This window comes from Ostrinia furnacalis, unplaced genomic scaffold (assembly GCF_004193835.3).
Source record: "Ostrinia furnacalis isolate ACB-3 unplaced genomic scaffold, ASM419383v2 OfSCF1198, whole genome shotgun sequence".
Taxonomy (NCBI): Eukaryota; Metazoa; Arthropoda; class Insecta; order Lepidoptera; family Crambidae; genus Ostrinia; species Ostrinia furnacalis.
In genome coordinates, this window is record NW_021131437.1 from 974,461 (window position 1) to 990,982 (window position 16,522).

Sequence of the window (16,522 nt, forward strand, 5' to 3'; positions counted from 1 at the left end):
CAGAAGAAGGGTTATATTTTTTTTATAAAAAAATTGTCTATTCATTACGAAAGTGATAAAAAAATATTGTTGCCATTAATATTTGTTGGAAGCAAGCGTCGTAAAAGGTTTAAAGTGTTGCTAGAATAAAAAATATAAAACACTTCACGGGTATTTTTACATCTGTCGCAACCTTTTAAAAAATATCTAACAATTATAGTGCAAAATTATTGATGTTTCATCTTAACTAATTTAATTTTTAACATTTGTTTTTTCTATGCCGTTTCCTAACATAGGTCATAAAGCTAAGTCTCCCTCCAGTGAGTGTTTTGTCCTGTACAAACATTCAACATTTTTTGTAGCCAATTTTGTATGAATGTTGACATGTTTTTGTGGATTGTGTAGGGCAATCTATTCGCTGGAAATCCAGCTTAACATCAAACTTTAATTTTTTTACGTTTTAGTTATTTTTCGTCGTTTAGGCACGGCACGGAATAAAAACGTTTGAGTTAATTCATCTAAATTCAGTTTGTTTTAAATCTCAGAGAACCGGTGTGGCAATACTGCATTAAAATATTACCCCCAAGCCAAGAAAAGTACTCTCCAAATTCATAATATTGTAACTGGCAATTATTATCAACTTACGTGCTGTGAACTGCTGTGTGATTAACTCATAAAAAAATGCTAAAAATATCAATAAATGTTTTTTAACATTTTGAAATGCCTCAAGATTCAATACACAATAATAATTTTTATTTAACTAAAATTAATTTATTTTTAAAAATATTCGTTGTTTCAATGAATAATGAAAAGCCTTTATTATTACGACATAAATAATCAAATAGGTTTTTGAACAAGAAAATTTCAATTTTAGTCAATAAATATTGTTTCAATAATGATTATTTTTTCTATTAAAAAAGGCGATAAATAATGCTTCAAGCTAGTATAAAATGATCATGTACATAGTTTTGCACCACAAGCGTCAGTCAGTGAAGTTGGGCGATGAGAGCTAAACGAGTAGAGCCGGGTGGACGAGCTAGACGGGCAGCAGTCCGCGGATGGCTGCGTGCCGACCTGTGTTCTGTCGCGTAGTCGTCTCTCAGACTCTCGGTTATCGGGACTTGCTCGCTTATCGCGGAGTGTTATTACTCTTGCAATAAATTCGAAGCTAAATAATTCTACTGATGTTTACAAAAATGACTTGATAAACCACGCTGAGTTGCCTCGGTCCGTGTTAACCGCGCTTCAAGATGTACCTAAAGACTTTCGATTATTCTTTTCCCAAGACAATGAGATAAATTTGTGCTGCGGCTTCTGCGAACGCTCACACCTTTGGTGTGAGCTATAAAATCAAGCACCATGAACCAATGTGGGTTTTGTTCAATGCTATCCAGTCTGCTGAGACGTGCAATGTGCGTCGGCAGCAGACGAGGCAGCAGCGAATCATACTACCGGGAGCTAGGAGACCAGGACACGCTGGTAAATATTATATTTAACTTGTTTGCTTAATAAACTAGGCTCGACTAGCTGTTTGCATGTGTTGTTCATTCATAATAATCTCGTATTTTAATTGTAAGCGACTCGACCTAAACAGTGTCAAGCCATGACACCGCTAAGCAATCAAATTGTTTACTGTGTTGGGTCGGGTGTATTTTGCTATTTTCTATCTAGTGTAGCGATAGTAAACTAGTTACGTATATTTTTTAGTATCTGAGTGCTAACGATAGCTGGTTTGAGTTTTAAGGTGTTCATAAAATAGACGTACCTACCGCCAACTTTTTACTGAAGTGAAAGTCGAAATTTCACTTGTTTTTTCTGCAAATTTTTGTTCGTGCGGGTTTACATTAGTCATTATTACGGTGGAGTATGGCTGAATTAAGTAAACCAACATTAACATGTACTAAAAGTCTAAACATTAGTGCAAATCTCACCCACAAACCAGTTATCAAGAGAAGTAGGTACTGATATCTTTGTCATTATATCTATGTACTGTTGTCCTTTAATTATTTATTTTTGGTTATGTTCATTTTCCTTGTTTGTTGTTCTAAACATCTTTGTGTAATGCTTTAATTTGCTTAATAAAACACTAGCAATGTGTATAGATTTCTAATAATTTTAGTATAACTTGTTGGAAGACTTAAATAGTTCTGAACTAGACGCTAAGCTGTATGTTCACCGCTTGCAAAGTGCCCTCTGTCTGGGATGCAGCTGCAGTTGATTTTCAACTCTATTGCTGCAAATATAGGGGGTTTTCATTGCAGACATTGCATTGGATGTTATATTTTGCATTGTTGGGTACATATGACTAACCCTTGCCGGGGCTCTGAAATTAGTGCTGCTATTTTGTCTCCTAAAGACATTATGGCTCTATGTGCACTGGTGGCTATATTTGTAAACTTGAATTAATGAATGTGATTGGATATTTGTATTGTTCTCAGTCATTATTTGCAATTTAACAGTTTGTTAATTGCAAATTTGCAATGTATTTATACATTAATTTACTAATTTCTTTAAATCTATTCTTAATTGTTGGACAATGTTGTTTTATTAAAAGTACAATATTGTTCAGTGTTATGAATTAGCTAATGTAATTTTTGATTATTTAATACATAATTACAATTATAATTTAATCACACAGAAAATTTCGTAATAACTTTGCAAACAAGCTCATACTGCTTTGAAATTCATATTTACTAATGAGCTAAAGTGGCTTACATGTTTTTCATACAATCAAAAAATGTTACATAAATACTGTCAGGTATCTTAGTTGCTTATTAGAAAGTCTACAAAAATTTATATTTAATGAGATTATAATGAAAATGTATTTAAGTAAAAAGTAAGAAATGGATTTTTATATAAATATAATCAAAAGTTAATGCATAACCAACATAAAAGCAATAATTTACTTAATGAGTCTTTTTATATAATTTAAGCTGTATGTTTGTAAATGATTAAGATAAAAAATACCATTAAATATATGAAAATAAGTATTTAAAAAAATATCCGCTTGACCTCTAATCATTTTGGCCAGGAATATTAAAGATTCTTCAAATTTTACTATTTTGAAAGAACCCAAATGATTAAATTAAAATATTAATTAATTAAAAAACATTATCAATAAATTATACATATAATACCAAGAAACTATTTTTATTTACATTTAATATTTCATAAATTATATTATCATATCTGTACAACCAATTATACCTAACAACTGCACTGTTTTTATTTAGGTAGATATTTAAACCTTATTCTTCCTGATACACTTCATTAATAATTAAACTAAATAATTTATATATTAATTATTATTTTTTGATATATTATTAAAAAATGGTGAAGCCTATATTTTAATGAATTTGTAGCTAATGTAGTCTACATTGACAAAAGTAATATGCTCAAATGAAATTTTTAATGAACCAAAATTGATTTAATGTTTGGCTGATAAAATATTTAATTTAAATAATTTACTTAGTTTATCATCTGTTAGTTATTAAAATTGTAAAGAATTATTTTTTTATAGTGCATTTTTTTCTAAGTTCATGATTACTTATTCAATGAGTAACTAACTATATACAGGGTGTTTGGCGGAACCAAACACCCTGTCATAATAATAAGAAGTAAATTATCAAAAACAAAATAAACTGTAAAGTTTTAGAGCGAATATTTCGTGACGTCACCACTAGATCAGCTTTAGGTCCGTGTCATTTAGGGTGGCGCGCTATTTATTAGGTTTGTGCATTAAATGGGGGTTAAACGGATTTAAGCGAATTGATTCCACTTTAAACAGATAGTTATTTATTAGTTTTACAAAAAATAACGATATAGGTACGTAACAGTGAGATATAATAAAATAACAAAATACAGTATTCTTCACACCCTGGGGTGGTAGGTAGGTGGTAGTTGTTGCAGTGTATAAACTCGTAAAGGTATGAATATTGATTTTAAAATATTTTAACAGTTTATTGAACTCAAAGACAACCTAACCACAAGTTTCTAAAAGTAAAAGAAAATAGCGGGCCATTACGTAGTATAGTTGACAAGAAAATAAAGCTAGGAACTATAAAAGTTAGAGATAACAAAGCGGGAATGCTGGCAGTTCGTAAGGAAACAAATGCATTGGGGCACACACTTACGTCTCATACGGCACACATACATGGCAGCTTATAAATGAAAGAAGACTATTGTTTTTTTTTTCATCTTGTAAATTAATCAATGGAATCAATAAACGTAACTATTAATCCTGTAAATTCCTGTGTAAAACAAGACAATTATTCTGATATTATTACTTTTGACGACTTCGAATCGAAACCACTCTAAAAATTCATGCTCCAGATCCAGAACTAAATGAGTGCATTTTGATATCAATTTAAAATGTTAGTGCCCTTTCTTAACACTCAAAATTCTGTTTTTTTTGCCTCAACATACATATTGTTCACTAGAAAAAAATCACTGATATTTCTATTCTCGATCCTAAAACACCCTCTTAGAGACGAAACGTAAAGTCTATAATGCGTAAGCACAATACACTGAAGTCACTGAGTGTAGACAATCAAATGAATGAAATTAATTACTGTAGCACACCAATTACCTAATCTCAAACTGCCATTAACGGCGGCGCTTCAGCAGTGATTGTAGTGAGCAACTTACGCCGTGTGGGTGGTCAGTGTCGATTAATAGTCCCATTTTACAAATTGCCAAAGGTTTTAAATCTCTTTCCTAGATCGCTTTCTAGCAATAAGACCGCCTAAATTGTGCCGTATTGTTTTTTGTTATTGAAGTCGGCTAAATAGTCTCTCCTTCTGGCATAGTCGGGTAAAAAATGAAGACTACGTATTTAAATCATAAGTACACGAATTCCTATCCAATTTTCCATTCCGAAATATTGCATTAAATGAGCTTAGTTCAAAAAGGGCTGATCAAAATTACTGACAACTTTATATCTTATAGTTATGTACTTTTATCCGAACATGACACATGTCAAAATATTGCCAACGGACGCATGAGCTATTGTTTTCGAAGGACCATAATTCAAGCAGGCGCAGCCGAGTTATTCTACCGAGCCATTGACTTAAAATAATGACTCAAAATCTTAAAACAATTGATTGAAAACAATAATAATCACAACACCATGTTAACATGTTGACAAAAAATAAATGCGTATTTCAAGGCAATGCCCAAGATGTTGTTATACCTACGTGCCCTTTGGGCGAATAAGTCAAATAAGGGATTTCCAAAAACAAATGTGAATGCTGAATATTGTCCCTAAAGTACCTATCCTTATTACTAAAGGACAAGTACCTAACCTACTTCTTCTTACGCCTGTAGTAAACACTGAAAGGATGCCCATGTTAATGGTCTGGTTCACCATTGTGTTCTAAAATTCAAGGTTTTATATTATTAAATTGTAGAGGCCAAGAATCGCAACCTTTACAGGCGATTAACCATTGTCGATTATACGAATTTATAGTAGAAAGGACATAGGAGACAATTAGATATTTGAGTCATAACACATAAATACAGGGTGGAGTTTTGTAATGCCATCTGGAGGGAAAGTACCCTTAATACTGTAGATAGAAAATTTTACTCAAAGAAAACATTCCTTTATTTTTGAAAAGAAAGAGAACTGCAATCAAAGATTTTTGATTTTTTTTCGAAAATTTACCACCATACCATACCATACCATACAATTTTCTGTAAATACCTAATTACAATAATTTACGATTTCATGGTTTTTCGTTCATTTGATTTATCAAGTTTGTTTGAGAGATTTCATCCTTATATCTACTTAACCCTAACGATGGATGCAATAAAAATACAGCATGCAATTTTAACATTTTTAGCTGGTTCGATTCCCGGGTGTAGCAAGCAAATTTTTGGAAATCTGAATACAGTTCTATTTAAAAAAAAATAAAGGAATGTTTTCTTAGATTGAAATTTTCTGTGGCATTACAAAATTCCAACCTGTATAATACAAACATGCGAAAAACTAATGACTACCTTACCTATTTTACTCCGTATAATGTAGAGAATAGAGATGTATCCAATAGTGCGCACTTGGATACATTCTAAAATAAAATTATGTATCGATAAAACGATAACCGTGAACCGACCTGTGAAATGAGATAACGCTTGTTGTCGTGATTTCTAATACCTTTGTGAGTCCTAGTACTAGTATAGTGTACTAATGTATCTGTAGTTATTATACTAATATTATAAAGCTAAAGAGTTTGTTTGTTTGGTCAGGGACTACTGATTCGAATTGAAAAAGTCTTTTTTTACTGGATACTTTATCCATGAAACGCTATAGTATATAACGCTACGACCAATAGGAAAGAAGCTTCAATGAAAAATGTTGCAAAAACGACTTTCACGCGTACTAAGTCGCGGGCACAGCTAGAGTAGACAAAGTAACCATTCGTTATTATTGACCGGGACGTGTTCCTTCTCCGGGGAAGTCCCGAGACTTAGCGGTAGGCTGACAGTTGAAGAAGCTTCCAGCAAAGATGGCTAGACTAGTAGACAGTTAATTTCGCTTCCAAGCTATACGACTTCTCGATAGCGAGTCAGGCGGAAAATGCAGACAAAGACACTATTGACAAGTTAACTACGAGTATGTTGACAGAATAGGTAGACTTTGAAACGTCGCGTTAAATTAAAATTGCAAAGGCTTTAAATAAAACTACAAACAAATTCGATATTACTATTTAATTTAGTACGATTTAGTGTAAATAATGAATACACTCGCACAATTTATATTTATTTAACTTAAATGATTCAGTGATAATTAATTTTCTAATTTAAAATAATGAAACGATGTTTACGTTACGTTACTAAATTATGTTTTTCTGAAAATGAATTTTATTTTAGATTACCTTATAACCATCATGCCGAATTCATGCCACATATTGTGGTTTGTCTTTGGCTTTTAAAAAATAGGCATTACGTCATTAATTTAGTCTAAATTGGCACACCATATCATTTTACCAATTCTTTCTTTCATCAGTGATAGATCATTACAATCTCCCATGCCCCCCTAGCCGTGTGCACGACATACTGATGATAATTTCAAAACGTTCATAATTTAGCTCCGATATCACACAGTAAAGCTTATCACGCAGATATTTAATGATTGTTCTTTTATGATGACCCTACATATAGTTATGGAAAGATTACTAGCTGTAAAAATTGCTATGCCAATATTCTATAGAACCTATTGGCCTTTGACTACCACTACATTATTCAGGTACGTGCGTGTCAGACCGATTTAGCCGTGTTAGACGCAATGGCGACCTGAAGTCTGACACCTAGTGTTGCTTATTTTAGATTACTAGTATGATGGAAAATAACTTCTAGTGTCTAATTTAATATTCATTAAGTTCTATGAATAGCCGCTTCTTAAATTATTCCAATATAACATTGACGTGACTCCGTATGCATGAAAGTAGACAATTTTAGAACAACAAGATAATTGATAACAATCAAAAAACAAGTAAACTTCAGACATTCCGTTATTATCAATGTACCCCACGCACCTGAAAGGTCTGTGGTCGGTATTCAAATTCAAATTCAAATTCTTTATTGCTCCAATGTTGGTATATAAAAGTTCTTACATCCCAACTATACAGGGTGTTTCTTGTAAGGTGTCAAGCCGAAGGCAGGTGATAGGTGTGGACTAGACCTATCGATTTCACCCCCATGTATGTTTTACGATTTTTCATAGTTTAGAAGTTATCGTTAATTTTGTGATTTTTTCAAATTGTATGACCTAGTAGGCTTTAAATTTTTTTATCTTTTTTTTGGGTCGACTTTTCTCAGATTTCTTTTTTTTGACAGATTCCCTATTAATTGCAGATTTTTGAAAAAAATAATCAACTTCCTATCTTTGATGCAAGATACAAAATTTTTGCTAGAAACATAAAAAATATGCTTTTAGCGGAACATTCTAAAATTTNTTGAGCTATTCTACAAAACGAATGTAAATTTATTAGTCTACGTCTATTAGTTTCGACGTAATTGTTTAACAAAGATACCCCTTCCCAGCCGCTTCCATAGCGCATCGGAATAGGTTGTGTGATTCTTTCAGGCAGTGCATTTTCGCATGTTAGCAGCGCTATGGAACCGGCTGGGAAGGGGTATCTTTGTTCAACAATTGCGTCGAAACTGATAGATGTAGACTAATAAATTTACATTCGTTTTGTAGAATAGCTCAAACACTAAGAATACAATGCAAATAAAACATACTTTAACGACCTGGTTTTTCTTGTCTTGGAAAATAACTGAAAAAGAAGTGAAAAAAATCATGTATTTTTCTAATTAAATCCATTCTTACTCCCATAAAATGTATGAAACTTGTGTCTGTTTTCTACTTCTAGTAATACATAATTTTATTGGCTATCGCATGATATAAAATATTTGCTTATTAATGTTAAGCTACCCACGCTTTCACTTGTTTTTGAAGGAAGAGGTGAAAACTAAAAATTAAAAACTTAAATCCCTGTAATTTTGCGATAAATGGGTCAAGCCCCAAATTTGAACTACTTTTATCGATAAAATTGTCCCTAGTTTTCCCCCTTAAAGTTTGATCACTACAAGCCCGGACACACTGTATAATATTATAAATGCGAAAGTAACTCTGTCTGTCTGTCTGTCTGTCTGTTACGCTTTCCCGCTTAAACCTCGCAACCGATTTTGATGAAATTTGGCATAGAGATAGTTTGAGTCCCGGGAAAGAACATAGGATAGTTTTTATCCCGGTTTTTGAAACAGGGACGCGCGCGATAAAGTTTTTCTGTGACAGACAAAATTCCACGCGGGCGAAGCCGCGGGCGGAAAGCTAGTATAGACATAAGACCCAAAACATGGACCCTGCTAGGGTATTGCAACATGAGATTAAATCTAACAAGCATTATAATTTAAATAATAATATTAGAAATCTGTATAATTACAAAACTTATTTCAATTACAACATTACATTTTTATAACAACATTATGAAATACTAGCTTTCCGCCCGCGGCTTCGCCCGCGTGGAATTTTGTCTGTCACAGAAAAACTTTATCGCGCGCGTCCCTGTTTCAAAAACCGGGATAAAAACTATCCTATGTTCTTTCCCGGGACTCAAACTATCTCTATGCCAAATTTCATCAAAATCGGTTGCGAGGTTTAAGCGGGAAAGCGTAACAGACAGACAGACAGACAGACAGAGTTACTTTCGCATTTATAATATTAGTTGGGATAACATAATATTTCGAATTACCCAAGTAACGGGCTCAATATAACCGAGACTTCATAGTATGGGTGTATTGAATTAATTAATCCCATCATCAAGTTATACTACAAAGTGGCGATTTGATTCTAATTATATCGAGTATGCTAAGTTATTCTCGTAATTGGTCATTCGTGCCACTTTACCATTTTATTAAATTTATTGACAGTTGCTATTCTGGTGTCTGGTGGTACCATAATAGAACAGTTGCGGGTTTGATACTGTTCTGATATGTAGTCTAGTGTGTGTGAGACTATGTGGTCTAGTGGTAAGACCACCTGCTTCAGACGCAGAGGTCCCGGGTTCGATTCCCAGTGAGGGCAGATTTTTCTGTTCAGTTTGGTTGGTGGTAGGGCTTGTTCTAAGTCCGCCTGGCTAGCTACCACCATCTTACCTAAGTCTGTCGCCATAACAACAATGTTAACAGCATTGTTGTGTTCCGGCAGTTAGAGGTAAGATAGCCAGTTTATCCGTGGTTGAAGATTCCGGGTGAAGCTCGCTTCCACCTTCGGCCTGAACGTCACTTACCATCAGATGAGATACAGGCCAAGAGCTTCCTCGTTGTGGATAAAAAAAAAAATAGTGTGGCGAGCACACCCTTGTTCTGGCTGTACACTCGGAGTCATTGATGTTCAGAGTAATCATTTTCCTATAAGCTGCAGTACATGCAAGCTCTTATTAGCTTTTTAGCTATAACGCTGCTTTGTAAGTTGTAAGGTACTATAGTTAAATATAATCCGCGCTCGAGAAAGGAGTTTATTGTGGCATTGATTAGCACTGTTGCTGCTGCAAGGTACAATCTTTTGTTATTATTTATTGCAGTCGTCATCACAGAAATGTACTTTGATGGCTACATTTTTGTTGCAAAAATAGCACCTATTTACTATGGCAGTAAAAGCTGTCACAGTATTAGCGCCTAGCATGTGTCATCTTCATTACTAGCTAGCGGCCGCCCGCGACTTCTTAAGCGTGGATCGCGTATTACCCTCTTAGGGGTGGAGTTTCGTAAAATCCTTTCTTAGCGGATGCCTACGTCATAACATCTACCCGCATGCCAAATTTCAGCCCGTTTGGGCTGTGCGTAGATCACTATGTCATTCAGTCACCTTTGAATATTTAGATATACTAAATAAATAAATAAATAAATAAAAATCATTTAGTGTTTCCCACAACCAAAATTTAAAAGTTACAATTAAAATTAAAACTAGAGTACTTAAATTAAATACAGGAAACAAAAGGCCATGAGGTTCAGCTCAAGCTGCCTCGAGAGCAAGTCCCGGGCTGCGCTGTTTTTCAACCTTGCCCAGCTCTCTGAAGGTGACAGTTGGAGCAATTCGAAATGGTGCTAGCTGACATAAAAACTATGCATCACTGTTACCGTGTTTGCCTGTGCGTGTGTGTGTTTGTGTTTGTGTGTGTATGTGTGTGTGTGTGTGTGTGTGTGCAATATATGATAAGAACCTACATATGTCACCGGAAAATAACAAGACTCGTAAGTTGATCAATTTTCTAGGTAGTTGATCAACTCTCGGAAAATAATAAACGGCATTTGAAATGTACTATTTAACGTATGTATTTTAGTAAGTTGATTAATTTACGGCGTCTTGCCGTTAAATCATCCGACAAAGGCAAGGTGCACGTTGATTGGTTAAAAGACTCACGTGCTTTTATACCGCTCCCCGCCACCCGGCCGCCGCCATTACCGGTTTAAACGTAAATAAATCTATCTATTATCTTTATTTACAGTAGTAAAATTTGCAATTGTTGTTTTGTGTGGTAATAATTCTCATTATAACGCGTCATTTTATTTATGATGAGTGAAATGCAGGCTGTAGTGGTAGAAATAAACAAACTTACTTATTATTAATATAACTTACAATAATAAAACTCTGAGCTCCAATATAATATTTTTTTAAACATTTTTCATTTATTTAACTATACATAACTTTAATATCCCTATCTCTAAAATGTAAATATTAAAACAACGTAAGTGTTTGTAACTCTATGAATAAACACTTGCTAAATGCTTATAATTAATGCTGTCGACCAATCAGAGAAAAGTGTATTAAGTGACGGATAATAGTGTACCGTCAAATAGTACACTGGGCAACGATTGGCCCATTTGTGGATGATTTTACTTGTAGCAATATAGTTAATTATTAAATTACGGCTAGGTACCGTAAGTTGACCAATTAGCTAAAATTCGATACGTTAAATACTACATTTCAACTGCCGTTTATTATTTTCCGAGAGTTGATCAACTTCCTAGAAAATTGATCAACTTACGAGTCTTGTTATTTTCCGGTGACATATACATCTTCGCGATTTGAAACTGCACTCTAGCTCTAACAGCTAATCCATCAGGTTGTCCACTGGCAGTAATGGACAGTGTTTAAGTTTTACAGAACTTTACTCCAAGTTTAATGTGTTTTGTATATCTTTCATCATATTATAAAGTTACGTAGGTATTTGATAGTTTATTGGAAATTTTGAATTGGAATGCGAAAATCTTGAAAGTTTTAAGCTACTGAGAAGTTAGTTAGACACAATTTAAAATATATGGTGTGAGGCTCGCCTTTTAGCAGCGTGCGTGGTGGGGACTTAAGTATTAAAAGATTTTGTTTCAATAAAAGAATACGACGATTTTTTCATTTGCCTATTATGATTTTGCACTGGGTAGGCAATAAATGTAGGTAATAATAAATAAATCACGTTGACATGGCGAAGTGAATACAAAATGCAACTTAATTACATTGCAGCATATCGTGTGTCGCCATGGCGTCTCCGACCGTGTCGAATTGTTGATCGATTGGAATATTGATCCATAATCATAAATAACAGTGTATTAACTATTGTAGAATATTTAGTAATGTACCTACGATACATGATTTGCAACACCCTTACAGGGTCATAAGTTGAGACTAAGTTTAAGATCACCACCTATGTACACTTATGAAGCAATAAATAAATGATTATTATTATTATTATTATGATTATTATTTTTGACTACAATATCACTGATTGGACTAAAATGACTTGCATGTTGATCGATTGAAATAATAATACAACTACAATAATAGAAGGTAATATTGATTTTCCCACAATCTCAATAATTAAAGTTTCAAACTAAGAAGAGCTACTATGACTACTTGCTAACGGATATTCGTGCTCAAATACCTAAACAAATATCTAGGATTCCGAGTCTAAGAGTAGGCGCACACCGTTAATTTTTCGTCGGCCGATAGTTTAGTCGGGCAGTTGATCAGCATATGGCATGTATGGGAGTACACTACGCCGATTCGATTTGGCCGATTCTTCATACAAATTAAAATTGGGCACAACTATTACTACTAAAAATCAACGGTGTGCGCTTACTCTAAATGCTTGTTTTCACCACACTAACGTATGTCCGTGAATTTGAACCCGCAAACGCAGATTATGTCTATGGCCACCACCAATCACTATGATACCAACAGATACCTAAAATAGCTGTCGACAAAAATACCAAACAACTACTGATTTGCTCTAATTTCTTTCAATCACCTTCAAGATGACAGGCACTAATAAAGCGATCTCTTTAATGTCCACTTAGCGGTGTTTATCGGCTTGATTAAAGGTTTGAGATCTAATTATAGTTGACATCTGAATCGAGTTGATTGTCCAAGGTTTTTTCGAGTGCAGACAGTGTGCGTTTATGTTGACAAGTGTTAGCGATTAAACTGGTGCGGGAAGTGCCGTAAAACTGTTTATGGTTGATGCTATATTGTTTTTAGTTAATAAAAGTTCGTATTTAGAATTGGAACCATTGTAAACCAGTGTCATTTACATCACTGAGTTTGCACTTGATACTGAGTGAGATCATTTTATACTGGACATTGCAATAGGGACAATGTTTGTGACATTGCTTTCATCACTCTTTTTCCACTGCTTTATTTGTGATACGTGTGTGTTGTCTTTGTTTTATCATATCCGATGATAAAATCTTTTTTTCTTTATTTCTTACGCAGGTGTCGGTGTACTAATGAAACGTATGACAAAATATTATAGCGTTCATACGCTGTTAACCACGCGTTTGTTTATTTTGAGGCAGATCTTTATTAATTGATCTGCTTGGTAAATTTATATTATAGCTCTAATTCAAATAGTCGATTTTGTAGACTTTGAAGTATAAAACTTTACTCTTTGCCTAAGAGAATGTAAACTTCATCAGTTAAAATGCATATTACTCTTCAACCAATATTTGTATTCAAGTAATTAGCGTTCGTTAAACTGCAAGCTTCAGTTTGATAAACCTGAATGCTGGATTTGAATTAGTCTAGAGGTACTGCAAATCAATTCTTTGGACCGTGGATCTTGGTATAGTCATGTTTGCTTGGCTTGTTTGCTTGACTTACTTGTTTGCATGTTGTCTAAGTAAAGTGACCTGATGTAGTAGTTTAATTAAATCGGACATCATCGTCATTAGGTCGTTTAGTCTCTAAATGGGAATACAACTCAGCCTCTCCATTTTACAAAGGCAAATGAAAGAGTTGGCCTACACTCCTAACGCTGCTCTAGCCAGACGGTTTAGGGAGCCTCCCTTTATCCCTTAGTCGCCTTTTATCAAACCACGCGAAGGGTGAGGGGTGGTCCTGTTCCATTTTACCGAAATGAAAGCCAAATCGGACATAGAACAATTTAAATTGTGTTGTATGCATTGCATCAAAGAAGGGTCCTTACGTCTAGTGTTGCCATAATCTCAGCCTGATACCCCCGAGCAGTGCCGGCGAGGAGTCTGCAAATATCATCAATCAACTTGAATGTATTCAAAGACACGGCAATGGCTCAGGTTCCATAAAGTAATCACAAATATAGATACGTTTAGGGTTGCCATTTGTCCGGAGTTTTTCCATTGATAGTTTTCCCGAATTTTTAATTTGCGACTTGGATGGGAAAATGTCGTGTACACTAGCTGAAAACAAGCGGTGTTTTACCCATGGTTCGAAAATATCCTTATGATATATATCTGATATTATGATATATATCCGTTATATGTCGGATATACAGTGTGTCCGGGCTTGTAGTAATCAAACTTTAATGGCGTAATCTATGGACAATTTTATCGGTGGGGCTTGACCCATTTCTCGCATATTTACAAGGATTTAAGTTTTTAATTTTAAGTTTTCACCTCTTCCTTCAAAAACAAGTGATAGCGTGGGTAGTTTAACATTAATAAGCAAAAATTTTTTTATCATGCGATAGCCAATAAAATTATCTATTAGTAAAAGTAGAAAACAGATACAAGTTTTATACATTTTAAGGGTGTCAGAATGGATTTAATTAGAAATAAACAGGATTTTTTTCACATCTTTTTTAGTTATTTCCCAACACAAGAAAAACCAGGTCGTTAAGGTATGTTCTATTTGCATTTTATTATTAGTATTTGAGCTATTCTACAAAACGAATGTAAATTTATTAGTCTACGTCTATTAGTTTCGATGTAATTGTTAAACAAAGATACCCCTTCCCAGCGGTTTCCATAGCGCACGCGACATGCGAAAATGCACTGCCTGAAAGAATTACTCGTACACAACCTATTCCGATTACTATGGAAACCGCTGGGAATGGGTATCTCTGTTCAACAATTACGTCGAAACTAATAGACGTAGACTAATAAATTTACATTCGTTTTGTAGAATGGCTCAAATACTAATAATACAATGCAAATAAAACATACCTTAACGACCTGGTTTTTCTTGTGTTGGGAAATAGCTGAAAAAGGTGTGAAAAAAATCATGTTTATTTCTAATTAAATCCAATCCATTCTTACTCCCTTAAAATGTATGAAACTTGTATCTGTTTTCTACTTCTACTAATAGATAATTTTACTGGCTATCGCATGATATAAAATATTTGCTTATTTGAAAATTATAAATAACTTGAAAAAATCGAACTGCCTAAGGCGGGAATTGAACCCATTTTTTCAAGTTATTTATAATTTTCAAATTAGTTTGAGATGCGACTCTTAACGCTAAAAATTAAATAACTATTTGCTTATTAATGTTAAGTTACCCACGCTATCACTTGTTTTTGAAGGAAAAGGTGAAAACTTAAAATTAAAAACTTAAATCCTTGTAAATATGCGAGAAATGGGTCAAGCCCCAAATTTAAAGTATTTTCACCGGTAAAATTGTCCATAGATTACGCCCTTAAAGTTTGATCACTACATGCCCGGACACACTGTATATCATAAATTTTGGTTTTACCAAACCCTGGTTTTACCAAACTTTTCCAGATTATTCTAGCTTAATTTCTACAGAAAAGTATGTAGGCACTGAAAATTTCTGTTCGTTTTCTATTCCATTCAATAGGGGCTAGCTTTTTTGAAAACTTGTATGATAGTTACTACAAAAATACTACTATAAAAATATTAACCGTATTAAACTGAAAAATAAATGTTAAGCATTTAAGTAGGCTTAAAAATGTTTGTTTACAAATATAAAAGCCGAAAAACAGCTCTGCCAGTGTCTAATAGGTAAGCTGCTTACCTAATAAAATTTCAGAGCCCGTGTTCATAGTATAAATTTTAATATTAAAAATCTTTTCAGACAGCCTTTCAACAAAGGCTTCGCTTAGAGATAAATATTAATAATAGTTACATTATCGGCAGCATCGCACTTGTCTCACCCGAAGTTACATACATTTTAATGACTAAGGCTGGGTTGCACCATCTTACTTTGACTTTAACAAACGTCAAAAATCTGTCATACTCCATACAAAAAACACCGGTTGTTATAGTTACGATCAAAGTTAAGTGGTGCAACTCAGCCTTAGACATTGCTAGCGAAGAGATCTTTGTCTTGCCTTTTGTCGGGCTCGTCTACGCTACGCAACGAATTGTTAGTCGAATCGTTACCATTAAAATTTTATACATTTGGCCATACACGTGTAAGCAGACGTACTTATCCCGACAAGTCGCAGGTAGATCGCAGAGTAAGATATTGTATTGTGGAAAATTCTGGAAACTTCTTTGTTAACTTCTTGAGCCACTAAAATGTGAACTTTGGACAACCTTAGTTCATATTTTATGTGCGATTGGATATCTTGTCGATACATCATAATACCTACTTAACTTTCACAAAATAATTGTTTGATATACTCAAATTGTAAGTGTATAACGGAGTAATATTTGCCAATTAAAAGGCAGTTCATCATAATCAAAACAGTCAGCCATTATCGCACTCAAACCAAAATGGAGTTATTATTAACCATAATCATAAATATTATAAATATAGCACCGT

At 34.0% G+C, this 16,522-nt stretch overlaps 1 protein-coding gene across 2 annotated transcripts in view; it reads left to right on the forward strand.

The window, feature by feature from the left end:
* The first annotated feature begins 983 nt into the window (after nucleotides 1–983).
* The window catches only part of LOC114351824 (high affinity cAMP-specific 3',5'-cyclic phosphodiesterase 7A-like), a 124,329-nt gene continuing 108,790 nt past the window's right edge, over nucleotides 984–16,522 (forward strand). For both annotated transcript variants that reach the window (XM_028303160.1, XM_028303161.1), the window contains exon 1: nucleotides 984–1,458. In XM_028303160.1, coding sequence (XP_028158961.1) covers nucleotides 1,339–1,458 — 120 coding nt within the window. In that variant the 5' untranslated portion in view covers nucleotides 984–1,338. The remainder of the gene's footprint in view (nucleotides 1,459–16,522) is intronic.